The following is a 16,107-nucleotide window of genomic DNA, read 5'->3' on the forward strand; positions in this document are numbered from 1 at the left end:
TGCAGAGAGACACTGCAGCCACCACGCCCTGAGCGCCACCTCCTTTATTTGTGTTAAGGCAATGCTCTAGGTGGCCCACCCCGCTCCTCCCCCCAAACTCCCGCAGCAGCTGTCAGCTGTTCCCCTTGCTCTCAGGCTCCCTGGTCTCCGGGCTGGAGGTTGTCAAGGTTTCCTCCACTGCGTGGTTGAGGCTCTGAGGGCTCCGCTCATCCTTGGAGCTCGGTCCGACTGCTGCTGCCTCCTGGTGGCGGGAGAAGGCAAGGGACAGCGGGTCAGGAGCAGGTTGCACCCTCAGCCCCATGGCCGGGGCTCTGCTCCAGCCTCCCTCGCAGTTCTAGCTGCCGCCCTACCTTAGGCAGGGGACCCTCAAGACTAGAGTCCAGGAGTGTGCTTTCAGCCAGCCCTGAGTCGTCATCCATGCTGATGAAGATGGCCGGGGTCTCACATTCGGGACCCTCCTCCCGGTATTCCATGGCCTCCTCAGCCGGGCTGGGACCGGCTCGGGCCGCTGGCACCACCGCCGCCATGGAGGAGGATGCCGAGGCGGCAGGCACTCCCACGCCTGTGGGCTTCAGCTTCTGTTCCTCCTCCAGCTGCCGCTTCAGGGCCTTCTCCTGAGCCAATCGCAGGCCGATGAGGTCCTGAGGGGGCCGTGGAGCAGGGGCCGGGGCCGGGGCCAGAGCCAGTGCCAAGGGTTCCAGGTCATCCTAGAGTGAGAGGGGCACTCAGCTCAGAAAGGGCGGTTCCCAACCCCCAGCATGGAGGAGACAGAGGTCACCGAGCTGCAGAAAGCATGGAGGGCACACTGCAGTTTCTCCATCTGGACACGGGAGTGGGGGATGGGGGTAGGGGTGAGGGGTGGGCGGTCTCCTTTATCAGGAACGCAATCTTGGGAGACTGGGTTTAACAACCGGGCCTCTTGGGGTGAGAGCCACAGGCAGGTGGATCACATTACCCTCACCTCTTCCAGGGGCCCTGCAGGCGTGTCCTTGACTTCGGGTTCCTGCTTGCCGCTGGCCTCCAGGATAGTCATGATGGAGTTGGGAATGTGTGCTTGCTGGTGGGGGGTGAAGGAGCGCACGTGGGCCAGCAGAGGCTCCCGGAGCTCAGGGCACTTGTCGAAGACCGCACCGAGCTGCTGCGGAGGGAGCTGCAGGATGACCTGGAAGCTCTGCGGCTTGGTGCGCTGGCAGCACTTGATGAAGCCCTCCCACACCTTGGGGTACTTCCACACCTGTGGGGCAGGAGGGGCCATCAGGGGAAGGCCCGAGCGGCCACCACCTTCCCCCGGCACTGCCATGGCTAGGAGCCCAGGTGCCACCGCTTGACCGCATATTCTTGGCTTCATACACCCACCTGCCCAGGAATTTGCCTTTTCTCACCTAGGAAACTGTATACTAGGACATGACCCGGGAAGGGGGGGACCCCGCCCCCAATCCCTAGGTCAGCACCCCCACATGTTGTTCTCACAGTTCTCTCTAGCCATATTTAGTAGGCTGCAGATGCAGGGACCCTAGCCAGATGCTGCACAGGGACAGCCTTGGCTCAGAACCCAGTTCTCAGATGGAGGATAGAACCTGATTATCATTTCCACAAAAGAGTTCTAAAAGTTGGTGCTGCAAGCTCAAAATCCCAGCCCTTGGAAGACCTGATGCAAGAGCATCACCACAAATTTGAGTTCTTGGTTATTCTGGGCTGTATAGCGAAACCCCCACCCTAACTCCCGGTCTCTACGAAGACCGGATGCTTCCAGCTGAGCTATGTGCCCTGCAGGGCCTAGGGGTGGGGTAAAGGGAGGTTCTCACACCTCTCCTACCCCTAACTGCTCTCACTGGTCACCCTGCAGCCAGCTGGAGGACACTGGAGGGAGCACAGCAGAAGGCAGGGTTGGTAGGCGTCCAGAATAGGATCCTGCTCCCCAGGCAGCGGAGACTGGCCCCACTGTGCCGACTGCCTGGGGCCGGGGCAGTTACCTGCTTCATGATGAGGCGGGCCAGGATGTTCATGACGAAGCCCCCCAGGCGGGGGTACATGGTCAGGGACTGGATGACGGTCCGCATGAGCAGCATGGGCAGGGGACTTTGCTCCATCAGCTGCTGCATCACCACAGCTAGCACCTCCGATGTGTACACATTTCGCTCCGCAAAACACAGGTTGGTGGCTGTGAGGAGGCGGAGAGTGGGCCTGTCCTCTCTGCCTGGATGTCCCCATCAAGTGGGAAGCCCACCCAAGCTTCTCCACCCCTACCACAAAAGGCCCTTCATGAGGATGTTCAACGGTCCTGCCCCCAGGAAGATGGGGACAGGTGTGTCCAAACCCCTGGATACCCTGTGGCGTGCCAACTGGGAGACTCAGCCTCTTCCCTGAGGGCAGTCCTGGGGAGTTGCTGTAACCCTGGGGAAAGGCAGGAGCTGCTGACACCCTAGCATCCCCAGAAAGCCTGGTCTCTGCCAGAGGCTGACCAAAAGGCAGCAGGGTCTGATGGAGCAGTGAGGACCCGACAAAGGACATTGAGGAGAGTAACAGGGAAGGAGGGGTAAGAGGCAGTGGTGAGGCCAGACCCGGGATGCGGACCCAGCCCAGCAGCCAGTGCCCACAGGATGTGGAAAGGGGTCAACTGAAGAGCACGGAGCAGGCCTCGCTTGGGGTCGAGCTCCTGGGAGTGGGTGGCAGTGTCAGGGCCAACTGTGCTGGGGGGCGGGGCAATCGCAGGAGCTGCCTCTCAAGTCCTTCCCCAAACACCACTGGCCATGTGAGTGTGTCAACCAGGAAGTCTTTATTGAGCCAGAAGAAAGGTCCCCACCCCACCCCGCCAACCTCTGAGAGGCCAATGGAGGGGAGGGTGGGCCTGTAAGGAGGAGGCCCAGAGAGAGGAGGGACACTGCAGCAGATGCACAGGCTGAAGGGCAGAGGAGAGAGGCTGCCAGGACTTGAGGAGGTGCTGGTCCTTGTGGAGACACGCTCCCCTGCTGCTCAGGTGGGCCCCGAGCCCACCCAGCCTCTTCTTGCGCTTCTCACTCAGCCTCTAAGCCTCCCCTCAGCAGCCCTGACTGTCCTCCACCCCAGAGGGCTGCGTGAGGCCAGGGTCCATCTCTTCCCTCACCTGGAACCTCTGTTCAGCTCACTGTCACCTCATCCCTATCGGTCCTGCTGGCTGAAGGTGGCCCCACTTCAGAAAGCCCTCCCCACTTCCCAGCCGAGCTAGTTATCAGGGTTGTCGGCGTCCCAGCCTGTAGCCAGCACCGTGCTGGGGTTCCACAGCACCCAGGGACGGCAGGGTTCACATAAGCACAGATGAGATGCAGGGGGAGCTGCGGGGTGCTGGGGCCCAGCGAGCCTGGAGGCTGTGGACGGACAAGCATTCCCAAGCAGACCGCAGTGCACAAGGTAGGACCGTCTACTGGTGCCTGGGCAGCCTTTGGCAGGACCGTTTCTTCCTTCTTCAAGACTGGACTGCACTGGATCCGAGGTGTGTGTGTGTGCATGCGTATGCGTATGCGTGTGTGTGTGTGTGTGTGTGTGTGTGTGTTCCAGATTATGCACAATCTATGGGACAGGATTGTCCCACTGCACCTGAAGAAGTGAGGGTGTGGCAGAACACTTGCCTGGCACATTTGAGGCTCTAGGTTCATTCCCAGCATGGTAAACATTACAAGAAAATGTGGATGTGTGTGGTGTGTGTCTAAAGCCCACAACCCTGGACCACAACCTTTGAGACCTGTCCCCGATCCCCCCCTGGGCCTGCAGCTCCTCTGCCCTGTCTTCACAAGCCCCGCCCACTAGGACTGCTGAGGAAGGCCAGGAAAGCAGTCTCTGAAGAAGCTACTGCAGGCCAGAGAGGAAAGGGGGGACAGAGAGGACGCCCACGCCAAAGTGAGCAGAGAGGCTGGAGGACAGGGTGACGGGCAGGGCCCCCTGCTGGAACAGAGTTGTTCTGGCCCACAAGTCTCCGCGGAAGGGAAGGAAGAAGGGAAAACGGTGTGTTCCCAGGGAGGCTCATGGGCAGAGGCCTTCTTGGCTTGGGTCCAGTGTGGCTCACATGTGTTACATGGCTGACTTCTGTGAACTGTGCCCTGACTACACCATACTTACCAAGAGCCACGTGGGTGATAGGAGTGGGTTTGTGACATGGAGGGAGAGCCTGGCTCAGAGGGAGTGCTCGGGCGGCCAGGGCAGAGGAAGCCTGCCAGACTGTCACCAGCCCCTGCTATGGACGTCCTCTGCTGCCTCAACTCAGGCCTGGCATGATCATGCCAGCAGAGACCCTTGTGCCTCTGAATTGCTCCATTCCTCAGAAGAGGGTGGGAAGGACGGCCCTCATTCCCAAGAACCCCCTGATGCCAAGGCACAGTCTGCAGTGCCTCACAGAGGTCGAGACGGGGCAGGGACAGCAGCGGGCGACGGTCTTCAAGCCAGTGGGGCCATGCGGGTGACAGAGGCCCTGCCCCAAGTCCACGGGAGCTGGGCCATGTGGGAAGAGGGTGCCTCACCTTTGATGATGGATTTCATGTCACACTTCACGGAGTCAATGTTGTGCAAGGCAATCAGCAGCTCTCCCGGATTCAGGGGCGACAGGGCTGAGTTCCCTTCACCTGCAGTGGTGGCAACGGGGAGGAGATGGTACAGAGGCCTCAGCAAAGAGGTGGCCCTCAGGCCAGACTTGAGGAACAGTCCATACCGGTAAGGCACCCTGCTTCGGGGACTGGGGGACAGGGGGTGAGACTGGGTGAAGTGGCCTCAAGTCCTCACCACTCTCCCCTCCCACCTTGTTAGAGCTGCCTTGCTGCGGCCCACTGTTCCCACTGGGGTGTGCACCGAGGGCTGAGCGGGGACTGACTCGGCAGGGGCAGGGCAGGGGCAGGGGCAGGGGCAGGGGCAGGGGCAGGGCAGGGGCAGGGGCAGGGGCAGGGGCAGGGGCAGGGGCAGGGGCAGCGGCAGGCCCACGCCAGGTCTCACTAAACGCTAAGTGGCTTGAACCCTCTGCTGTGCTGGGGCAGAGTGGAAAAAGGCCGTTTGGAGAGGTGGCCTCCTGCCCTGGGATGGAGAGCAGTGTGCTGTGCAGTCACGTGCCCTCCACCGTGTCCCCAACTGTGGCCACAGGGACCAGGATGAGGAACTTGTTCACATCACTGGCTATTTTCCCTCCTCAAACATTTTCCTTTTGTTTCTCACCACAGTAGACAAGCTCCCTGGCTCTCAGCCTTAGAAACCCCTCCTTGGGGCTAGGAGGGCAGGGACAGCAGGGACCTTGGCCTCTAAGGACACGTAGCCTTCCTGGGCCCTTCCCACATGACCCCTGTGCAGTGAGGGTAAGCTGAGGGCTGGCGAGAAGGGAGGGCACCTACCGTGCTGGGTGCCCAGCAGGCGGTTGAAGACCTCCTTCACCACGATGGGGTTGAGTTTGATGAGCTTGGGCAGGGCCTGGATCACCTCTTTCTAAGGGGAGGGTGGAGAGAGGAGGGGATGACGAGCTGGAGGGCCCACTGGCCACCTACTTCCCGGTGGGGCTTCTAAGCCTCATGACACGTTCCCGCCCCCAAAGCTGCTGCCTACCTATGGTGGACAGTGTCACCCTCGTTCCCGTCCATCAGGGGTAAGGTATCCTTGGCCCCCAAGTCACTAGACACACAGTCTTACTGAGACCCGGCTATTGCTGGCGGGTGTCCCATAGGCCAGGGACAATGGTGTGTGCACTCAGGCTCACAGCAGGAGGATGCCACCGCACACCGGAGCAGTGCCCAAGGCTGAGATGGGCCTGGAGACCTGCTCCTGAGCATGGGGTACAACTGCTGCCCGCAGGGCACGGCGGCGTGCGTCCCTGCCACCCCGGCCTCTGGCCACACACCGCGGGGTGGCCGGCCACCTCCTGCCCTACCTTCTCCAGCCCGTTGAGCACAGGGATGAGGAAGCGCACGTCGGGCAGCCGCTTGTGGTACAGGTCTCGGACCCGCTTCACCAGCTCTGGGGACGGCGGCACTTCAGGAGACAGAGAAGAGCAGTTGGGGTGACTGGGAGGGCACAGAGGAGGAAGCATATGGGAGGAGGCTTTGCGGGCATGGGGAAGGGGCAGTGCAACTCCAGAGCAGGATCCCCAGCCCCGCCTTCCCTAATGCGGCTCCCATGGCTTTTCTCTACAGTGAGGATGGGGACGGGAGAAATCCACAGGGGCTCTTGCAGGGAAAGAACAGGCAGGAGGGAGGGCAGGAGGCAGGGCCCAGGCACCTTTGTCCGTGAGGCTGTGCAGGCAGCGGGTGACCAGCGTCTCCGCCCCCTTTGGGCAGTTTTCCACTAGCAGCAGCAGCTCTGGGGAGTTCATGCCCATCCCTCGGATCTAGATCAGAGGTCAGCAAGACCAGGTTACAGTGAGCCTTCGTGGAGGCTGCAGAAGCTGGGGGGCGGGGTTCAAGTCACTGGGTTCCAGGTCTCCTTAGTGTCAGGTCAGAGCCTTCATCTGGGAGGTACCCTCCTCTCGGGCAGGTCAGTGACCCAGCTGTCTCCAGCCTTCCATGCCCAATCTGTGTGGCAATGCCTGGGGAGGCTTTCCTGGTCGCTGTCCACCCTCCTGCAACCACTGCCATCCCAGTCTGAGGTACGGGCTAGACTCAGCAGCTGCTGCCCTGAGTATGGAGCAGGGAGCTCTCTGGCTGCCCTTGGCATCCTCCCCTGCAGTGTGAGGGACACTGAGGCACTCAGCCCCAGAGCCTGCCTAGCGCTTCTCTTTCTCGGCGCTCGGCTACCGCACCTTAGGTAAAGGCCCCACCCTGCCCTTCTCCCTCCATTTCTACCTAGGGTTTTCCATAATAAAAACACCGTGAGGGCAGGATTGTGCATGCCTGTTACCCCAGCACTCGGGAAGCTGAGGCAGGAGGATCTCTAGAAAATGAGACTTGCTTCAATAATAAAGTGGAGCTGGGGTGGAGCTGTCACACAAAACCAAGGGTTCTGAATCCAGCAGCAAACAGGGCAACCATCTGAACTGCTTTTCATGAGGTGGCCCTGTGGCTCAGGGCTTCGGTAACGGCATGGGGACCAGTGGAAACACTAAAGAGCTTAGATGCTAATGTGGTCATTGCTTGGGGACTGGCCCGCACCCTCATGGCAGGGCAGACTGAGAAGCACAGAGGCAGGACGTGAGGCCAGGTGTGCCCCCTCCGGGTGTGCCCCCTCCAGGCTCTGTACCTCTGAGCCACTCTGCCTTCTTAAGAGCTGAAGAATGATGTAAGTGGCACCCACAAGCCAAAGCCATCATCCCAATGACAGCTCTTTCCCTTTGTGCTACTGAGATGGACCCCCAAGGAGCAGCTGGAGTTGGGGACTCAGCCCTGCCCAGGTGGGCTCGGGAGCCTCACCGGCTGCTCAATGACCCTCAGCACTGTCCGCTTGATGTCGGCGATGGCCTCAGTGTACACGGCTGCCAGCTCATGGATCAGCTTGTGGTTCTGAGGCAGGAGAGCCAGATAGAGGTAAAGACACTGCTTCACTGTCTCCTCGGTCCAGGGCGCAGCCACCTCTGACGGGACAGGGCCATGCATCAGTAGAGGCCTAGATTTCCTTCCCAAAGCCCTGTCCCCTGTCTGTGCCTTCTCAGTGAAGTCAGAGGGAAGAGGGAAGAGGTAGAGAAGGAGCAGACTCCCCACAACACCTGCAACCACCCAGCTCCAAGGCAGCTAGAAGGTCATTCTACGACGCGAACTGAACCCTGTATCTGGCTGCCGGGGACCCCGCGGGCAGCCTCCCAGCAGTCCTGCTGCCGTCCACACTGGTCCTACTTACCGCTGGCACAAAGACCCTGCTGCTGCTAACCCTTCGTGCTCCCGCCTCCTTTTTGGGGAACAACCACTTCCGCTCACATGTCCTCCCTGGGCCTCACACCCTCTCCTGGGAGGGCTTTCCACATCCCTGCAGGACCTTCTGTCTGCAACCTGGCAGGATGTGGGTCTGTGCTAAGGGACTCCTGTCTGTCTGTCTGTCTGTCTGTCTTGGCCCTGCTTGCTACTATCCAGCAGCCATTCTGACAGGCTGGGTGGAGCCCAACACAAATCAGACGAAGCTGCATCCAACCTGTGTCCTTGTCAGCTCCGAAGAGCACTGAGGGCGGGTTGGGGTGGACCAGGAGCTGCAGGTAGTTGAGGGCGAATTTCTCCACATACTCTCGAAGCTGCTCCTTCTCATACATGCGCTTAATGAAGAGCAGGGCCTGGGAGCGCACCTGAGGGGAAACGGGCGAGATGGAGGGGCGGAAGGCACAGAATGGAGCGGCAGTGCTGTGAAACAAGCCCAGGCCGGGGCCCAAGACAGCAGTGCCCAGCATCTCGGGCTGCAGCATCTCACCCTGGCCCATCTATCCTGCTATTCCCTGCCTTCTCGCTCTCCTCATTCCTCAACAGCGACTCTCCCTGGCAAGTGGACTTGGCTTTGAACTTGGCAGGACAGGCAGCCCACTGCCCAGAATACACGTCACTAGCCAAGCTTCATTTCATTCAGACACAATCTGCTGAGAGCCACGAGATCAGGTCTGGTCTTCAGCATGAGTGTGTGGCAAAGGACAGCCCAGAGCTGGGGTGCTGTGCTGACGAAATGTCTGGTCACGCACTGCCGGGGGGGAAGGGGGAGCTGGGTCCAGGGACCTCTTCACTGGAGCACAGCCTCATCTGGAGCACAGCCACTCCGTGTTACAGTTATCTCAGGTCTACACAGGTGGGTGCCTAGGCACCGTCTACTGTGATGGCATGCTGCCTGTGGTCACATGGGCTCCTCTGCTGGCTGCTGCCTCAGCTCCAGTTCACCAACGGGAGCGAGAGGAGAGGGAGGAGGTCACGGGCACACTCAGGGTCAGGCTAGCTAGCACCTGACTCCATGGTGACGGGAAAGCAAGAGTCCTGAGGCCAGGAAAGCCAGGCTGGCTGGCGATGGGCACAAGCTCACCCTGTCCTTCTCATGCGAGCTGAGGTCAAGGAGGACGTGCAGGTACTGGAACTGTCGAGAAGGGCGCTTGAAGATCAGGTCTCCAAGTGTCGACATGCCCAGGTAGGCGCGACTCTGCAGATGGGGGCAATGCTCAGCCTGCTGTGCCTCCCTCCTTCTCTCAAACCAAGTCCCCAGGACTGGGCCTCACGTCACCCCCGCCTCCAGTCTAAACCAGATCTTCAGACCCGTCCTGCCTCAACTGCAGCCTGCTCACCTCATCCTCACAATACTTCCGTATCACCTCCAAGGCACTCTCGGTGATCAGCGGGGCCTCCAAAACCACCTTGGTGAAGACCCTGCCCAGAAAAGAGGCGGGTCCTGCTGGAGAAGGGCAGCGAGGCAGCCTATATCCCTGTGGCCCACCTGCACCCCAGCCTCCTCAGCCCTGGGTCCGGAGCTCCAGACTGGCACAGAGGCAGACATGCTCCTCCCTCCTGACGCTCTCTTCCGTTTGCCACGACTAGGGATGGAGCCCAGGGCTTCTTGTGTGCTAGGGAGGGACCCCACCACCTAGCCAGGGCCCCACCCCGGGGAACTGTCAGTGCAGATGGGAAACAGAAGCCCAGAGGGTGACAGGCCACTCAGACCAAGGGGCAGAGTTGGGAGTGACGCTGATGAACATCACCGCAAGCCCTGTAGGAAACGGGAGAGGGAGGGGGACACAGGGAGGGCAGGTCTGGGTGGCACCGGGACGAAGGGGAAGTGGGACGCAGGAGGGAGGTGGGGCTTGCGGCCAGCCCTCACCCGTCCTTCTGGTCTGGTTTCTCCTGCAGGCCAGAGAGCAGGCGGATGAGGCAGTCCTCGTACTTGTCCAGGGTGCCCGAGGCACCTGCGGCTAGGTAGGCGTTGTACTCCTGGTAGAGCCAGGCGAAAGCCAGGTCCAGGCGGCCCCGGACATCTTCCAGGATGAAGGACAGCACCTCTGCCTTGAGTCCAGAGTCAAACTGTGTCACCAGGCTGGCCAGGATCTTGATGCGCACCTGGGGAGGTGAGCACGCGTCAGTGTGGCCGCCGGAGCACCTCAGTCAGGCTCAGAAGCCCCCAGTACAGACACCGTGTACCGTGGGAACAGCGGCTAACATCTACGACGTCAGCACCCAGACCGCTCAAGTTCAAGGCCAGCAAGGTCAAAGTGAGAGAGACCTTATCTAGAAATCCAATCACTCCACCAACCCTTCAACCAAGCAGGCGGCATGAAGCGCAGACACGGCAGCACCACACCGAGTGGCAGCGGACAGGGAAGAAACAAACCATCATCTGCCACCAAACCACCCCAGGCCCCGGAGTAACGGGGTGGTGAGCAGGTCCTTCAGGGTACAGGAAAAGGTCCTGAAGATTCTCTTTTTGTCCTTGCTAGGCATGGACAGGATGTGGGCGACAACCAATAAAGACGACATGGTGTCTGTATTGTCCACCAATCTTTCATGGAACTGGGGATGAAAGCCTCAGCCTTTGCACATGCTAGGTGCAGAGGCAAAAGTATCCAAATCAAAGAGAAAACACATACGCACAGATAAATGCTTAAAATGAAAGAAAAAGCAAGACATGATGGTCCATGCCTTTAATCCCAGCATTTGGGAGGCAGAGGCAGGCATATCTCTGTGAGTCTCCAGAGAGAGTTCCAGGACAGCCAAGGTTATAGAGAGAAATCCTGTCTCGAAAAACTAAAAACAAGCTGGGCAGTGGTGGTGCATGCCTTTAATCCCAGCACTCGGAAGGCAGAGGCAGGTGGATCTCTGTGAGTTCAAGGGCATCTTGGTCTACAGAGTGAGTTCCAGGACAGTCAGGGCTACACAGAGAAACCCTGTCTTGAAAACCTAAAAACAACAACAAAAAGAAACAACAACAAAAGAAAAACCAGGGCTGGAGAGATGGCTCAGCGGTTAAGAGCAGCAGCTGCTCTTCCAAAGGTTTTGAGTTCAATTCCCAGCAACCACAGGGTGGCTTACAACCATCTGTGATGAGATCTGGTGCCCTCTTCTGGCCTGTAGGCATACATACAAGCAGAATACTGTATATATGATAAATAAATGTTTTAAAAAAGGAAAGAAAGAAAAAGAAAAACCAAAAACAATAAAACAAACAAACAAACAAACAAACAAAAAAAAAACAAACAAACCAGAAAATAAAGGATGGAGAGATGGCTTCATGCTTAAGAACACTGGCTGCTCTTGCAGAGGACTTGGGTTAGGTTCCCAGCACCCACACGGTGGCTCACAACTCCCTGTAACTCCAGCTCCAGAGAACCCGGTGCCCTCTCCTAGCCTCTGTGGGCTCCTGCACACACACAGTGCACATCAACTCATGCAGACAAACACACATATACTATAATTAAACAAACAAACAAATTTTAAAAAAGAAGCAAAATACTTGAAGCCAGGTCTGTCTGAGATGTAACACTGCTAAGGAAAGTGGCACTAAGAACCAGGCCTGCAGGACCAGCCCCATGGAGAGCTGCCCCCCACCTCACAAGCCTCCACTGTCTAGAAGGCTGCTGCTCTGATTTTGCAGGAGGTGGAGTCAAGCCTGGAGGAGCCAGGGAGGGACTGGAGAGTCACACAGACTTTTCACTAAACTGCAGCGCACACCTGGGCCGCCCCACTGCAGGCTACAGCCTTCTCAGCCCTCAGGATCCGCTTCACAGCTCCCAGCTTCATGGCTTCCACCTGGGCATCTGTCAGGGGCTTCAGCACATCACTCAGACGGAAGATCTTCTTGCGCCCACCAGCGCCTGCCAGCCTACATGAGGACAGGGGCAAGGACAGCGACTTGGCATGCGTTCTGCATCCCAGTCTGTCTGGTGGCCCCAGCTCTGGGACTGGGCCACACAAAGACACACAGCCCCTCCTCAGCTATGAATTGCCTAACTGAGTGAGGTCAGCACACCAGGAAGACTGAGTGAGAAGGAAATTGTGACTGTTTTGCCAAGGAGGGTGCCTCCCTATGAGAACAGGCAGGACCAGAAGGGTCTCAGACAGAGAAGGGTAGGTACAAGACCCTGGCCGGGGCTTGCTGTGGTGGGGGAAGAGGAATGGGGAGGGAGCCAGAGGCTGCAAGGGAGCCGGTAACACTGGACCCTCAGGGGGGCTCGAGATTGATTTGGGGTAAAAGTGATGGGGAGAATGAGGGTGGCGATGATGAGCAAAAGCCCTTGTTGAACATTAGGACCATTACTGACTGCCTCACTGTCACATGACTTGTGACCCCGAGTTCTCTAACCTAGTGACTCCATCTCCGAGAGGCACCACCATTCTGCCAAGACAGAAAAAGGAGGTGTGGCTGCGGAGACCCACTGACTCTGAAGTCAGGGGGAACCTGACCCAGCCCTCTGCCTGCCTTACACTCACACCCGCAAACAGAGCACGCTCACAGGATGGGGCCTATTGTCCATTTAGAAGGGGACTCACCGTGGCTGTGTGACAGGGATGATAGGTTCCGGCCTCCTCTTGGCCTGGGGTACCTCCTCCTCCAAGGGGGACATGGTGCTCAGAGAGCCCACCACGGAGATGGCCTGGCCCTGCACAGACAGGCGCCGCTTGATGAGGACGCTCTCCGGCTTCACCACCTTCTCCTCCTTGGGCTCCTCCTTGCACTGTTTCGTCTGCTCCACACCTGAGGGAGGCAGCCACAGCACCCTCAGCTCCATCACCGCCTGCGGCCCAGGCTCTGCCGTGCACACACTGTACCCAGCCTGTAGCCCGCCTACCAACAGGACCCAGCCAGAAGGCTTCACTCCTGGAGGCACAGCCCAGGTCACAGCCAACCGAGATACGTCACAAGCAAGCTCTCTTCGGTTTATGTCTGTGCAGCATATGTATGCGTGTGTGACTTGTGTGTTAGTGTGCTAGACTGTGCTCACACATCAAAGTGAGAGATGGATTCTTAACTTCTTTTATCTCTACTCTGTGTGGGTCTTTTTGTTTTTTTGAGACAGGGTTTCTTTGTGTAAGAGCTCTGGCTGTTCTGGAACTCACTCTGTAGACCAGGCTGGCCTCGAACTCACAGAGATCTGCCTGCCTCTGCCTCCCGAGTGCTGGGATTAAGAGCATGTGACACCACTGCCCGGCTCTACGTTTTTTAAAATTGAGACAGGGTCTCACTGTGCAGCCCTAGCTAGCCTGGACTCATTCTGTAAACCGCTGGCCTCAAATTCAGATCTGCCTGCCTCCACCTCCTGAGTGCTAAGGTTAAAAGGGTATGCTGCCCTGACTTTTTTTTTTTAAATCATTACACTGTATTTATGTATCGAGCATGTGTACATACGTAGGTGAGAGGACAATCTGTGGAGTTGGTTCTCTCAATGAGCCCCAAGGATTAAACTCAGGTCATCAGATGGGCAGCAGGCACCTTTGCCAACCGAGCCATTTAACCAGCCACACTTTGTCTTTTAAGACAGGGTCACCCAGGGAACGCAGAGCTAGCTGTTTCATGAAGACGGCTGGCAGGCTGGGTGTGGTGGCACACACCTTTAATCCCAGCACTGGGAGGCAGAGGCAGGTGGATCTCTGTGAGTTCAAGGCCAGCCTGGACTACAGAGTGAGTTCCAGGAAAGGCACCAAAGCTACACAGAGAAACCCTGTCTCGAAAATCCAAAAAAAAAAAAAAAAAAAAAAAAAAACACTGGTTGGACAGGAAGATCCAGGACCCACCTGTCTCTGCCCTCATCCAGCGCTGGGTAACCAGCACACCACCTTGGCTTCTCTGTGGATGTTAGGGATCAAACACAAGTCCTCATGCCAACTTACACAGTAAGCACACGCCCACGAAGCCATCTCCCCAGCTTCTATTCTAAAAGGCTTATGGCATCTTATTTATTTGTACGGGGATACACATGCATATGCCAGGGTGCATGTGTAGTGTGGGCTTCTCTCCTTCCACCACGCAGGTTCCAGGGATCAAACTCAAGTGCTGAGCTTGACAGCAAATACTTGTAGCCACGGAGATGACTGACGTGCCAGCCCATTTGGGGTTGGTGAGTTAGGGTCTCAGGCACTCCAGGCTGTCCTCAAACTCACTATGCATGCAAGGATGACCTCTAATCCTCCTGCCTCCACTCCCCAGGATGTCAGGTGAGTGCCACTCAGGCATCCTCATGATAAGCAGTCTTTAAGAGCAGAGGCCATGTGACTTGACAACTCCATCCCTTGGAGCACACTTGGGAAAACCTGAACGCACCAAAGACTCGTAGGCTGCTGTTCACAGCAGCTCTGCTCACGACAGCAGGGTCTGAAACAAGAACTGGTGCGTGGCTCAGAGGGTAAGGGGACTGAGTCCAGTCTCTGGAGCCCACGTAAGGGTGGAAAGAAAGCGTGCCTGTGAGGCTCACAGCCGCGCTGACACTGGAGTTGCGCTTGTTACAATTTACACCCCAGAGAAGAGGCTGGTGCCGAGCGTGGCTCACACCTGTCACCCCACACTCAGGACTAGGCAGGAAGACGGGTGCAAGTTGAGAGGCCAACATGGGTTCCTCAACAAGACGACAAGAGCCTGGGCTGGAGGGCGGCTCAGTGTGAAGAGCATTTGCAGCTCTTGCCGAGGACCCAAGTTTCGCTCCCGCTCCCAACACCACCTCCTGTGATTCTTCCATCTCCACAAGACCTGACACCCTCTTCTTGGCCTCTGAGGGCACACACAAAAAACCAAAAACATACTGACGAAAAAAGGGGAAGACTCCAAGGCTCAGAGTCTCAGCGACCTGCACAGTCAGTCAGGTTCAGTCTGCACCTCAAGGTGAAGTCTGCTGGATCTCAAAGCCCAGGGCCTGAGACACTGAGCGTTCTGCGCAAGGATGGACCCGTGAAGGGTGGCACATGACCTTCACCCCCACAGCTTTCCCAGGAGGAGAGTCCAGTGCCAAGGCCTGGCCTGGGTCGGCACGAGACTCACCAGGACCCAGCCCCGCGGCTGTCATCTGCGTGGCCATGAGCCGAGCCAGGTGCTTGATCTGGGCTTCAGTGCCTGCTGACTCCACCGGGGTGTAGATGGCTTGGAAGGAGGCAGGCATGGTCTCAGGCAGGTACACCATGCTGATGAGGACCTGCGGGATGCCCAGGGAGGGGATCCTTAGCCAGCTCAGCCTAGGGCAGCATGGGAGAAGCAGCAGCAGGAACTGGTCGGGCTGGGCCTGCTCTCCTTGTCTCAGCTTTCTGCGGAGCCCATGACCACCAGGCTGTCCACTTGGGAGAGACCCCGCCCCAGAACAGAGAGAGTAGATGGGGAGTGGGACCCTGAGGACCAATGGCCTCAGGAAGGAGGAAGGATGAGAGAAGAGGCCCATCCAAGGGTGGAAGGACCCTCTGGCTGATGCTACCAGGAGGTGGCCAGAGAAAGACTGGGATGCAGACCCCTGTCCCTCCTCACCAGATTGGCCACATTGTCGGGTGTCAGCAGAGGCTGCAAGAACTCAGCGGTGATATCCGTGTCTGACTGGCCTGAGGTCTGGGCTGAGGCCTTCGAAGTCCCGGATGGCCCAGGCTCCAAGTCTTTGTCCTCATCGTCTTCTCCCAAGTTGGGCTCTGAGAAGGGGAAGGGACAAGAGGCTGGCTTTCTAGGCTACAGCAGGACCTGTGCTCAGGGAGCCAGGTGGCCCCGCCTCTAGCAGGTCACTGCAGGGAGCAGCCACACAGCAGGCATGCTGCATTTGCCATGGCCATGAAAGCACCACAGGCCCAGGATCCATCTCTTCCTGGGTCTCGGGTCTCGTCTGGGACACGGCAAAAAACCAAAAACCTCTAGTTGACCAGCTCCAAGGTGATGAACACATCAATATACTCCACACTGAGGATGGGATGCAGGACCCGCACTCACTAGGCAGGTGTCCCCAGCAGGAGACAATGTTGCTGTTACTGTCCCCGTCACTGCCATCCTCCTCCTTCACCTTTTAAAAGGGTTGTTTATTTAGTTTATATGTCAGGGTACTTGCCTGCATGTGTGTATATCTGTGCATCATATATGTGCATGTGGAGGTCAGAAGAGGGTGATGGATCCCCTAGAACTGGACTAACAGATTGTTATGAGCTGTCATGTCAGTACTGGGAATTGAACCCGGGTCCTCTGGAAGAGCAGCCGGTGCTCTAAACCGCTGAGCCATCTCTGCAGCCCGAGACACTTTCTTATGTTCCTCAGGCTGGTCTAAACTTA

The 16,107-nt window shown here is 57.9% G+C and overlaps 1 protein-coding gene across 1 annotated transcript in view; it reads right to left on the reverse strand.

The window, feature by feature from the left end:
• Positions 1–28: 28 nt before the first annotated feature.
• The window catches only part of Sympk (symplekin), a 31,991-nt gene continuing 15,912 nt past the window's right edge, over positions 29–16,107 (reverse strand). Inside the window, exons 10-26 of the mRNA XM_028856167.2 lie at positions 15,328–15,482; positions 14,854–15,004; positions 12,375–12,579; positions 11,556–11,706; positions 9,712–9,947; positions 9,182–9,263; positions 8,926–9,039; positions 8,062–8,209; positions 7,350–7,510; positions 6,223–6,331; positions 5,876–5,976; positions 5,346–5,436; positions 4,491–4,592; positions 1,974–2,161; positions 962–1,234; positions 351–707; positions 29–241 (exon numbers count right to left, since the gene is read on the reverse strand). Coding sequence (XP_028712000.1) covers positions 113–241; positions 351–707; positions 962–1,234; positions 1,974–2,161; positions 4,491–4,592; positions 5,346–5,436; positions 5,876–5,976; positions 6,223–6,331; positions 7,350–7,510; positions 8,062–8,209; positions 8,926–9,039; positions 9,182–9,263; positions 9,712–9,947; positions 11,556–11,706; positions 12,375–12,579; positions 14,854–15,004; positions 15,328–15,482 — 2,753 coding nt within the window. The 3' untranslated portion in view covers positions 29–112. The remainder of the gene's footprint in view (positions 242–350; positions 708–961; positions 1,235–1,973; positions 2,162–4,490; positions 4,593–5,345; positions 5,437–5,875; positions 5,977–6,222; positions 6,332–7,349; positions 7,511–8,061; positions 8,210–8,925; positions 9,040–9,181; positions 9,264–9,711; positions 9,948–11,555; positions 11,707–12,374; positions 12,580–14,853; positions 15,005–15,327; positions 15,483–16,107) is intronic.

The sequence above is a fragment of the Peromyscus leucopus genome, chromosome 1 (genome assembly GCF_004664715.2).
Source record: "Peromyscus leucopus breed LL Stock chromosome 1, UCI_PerLeu_2.1, whole genome shotgun sequence".
Taxonomy (NCBI): domain Eukaryota; kingdom Metazoa; phylum Chordata; class Mammalia; order Rodentia; family Cricetidae; genus Peromyscus; species Peromyscus leucopus.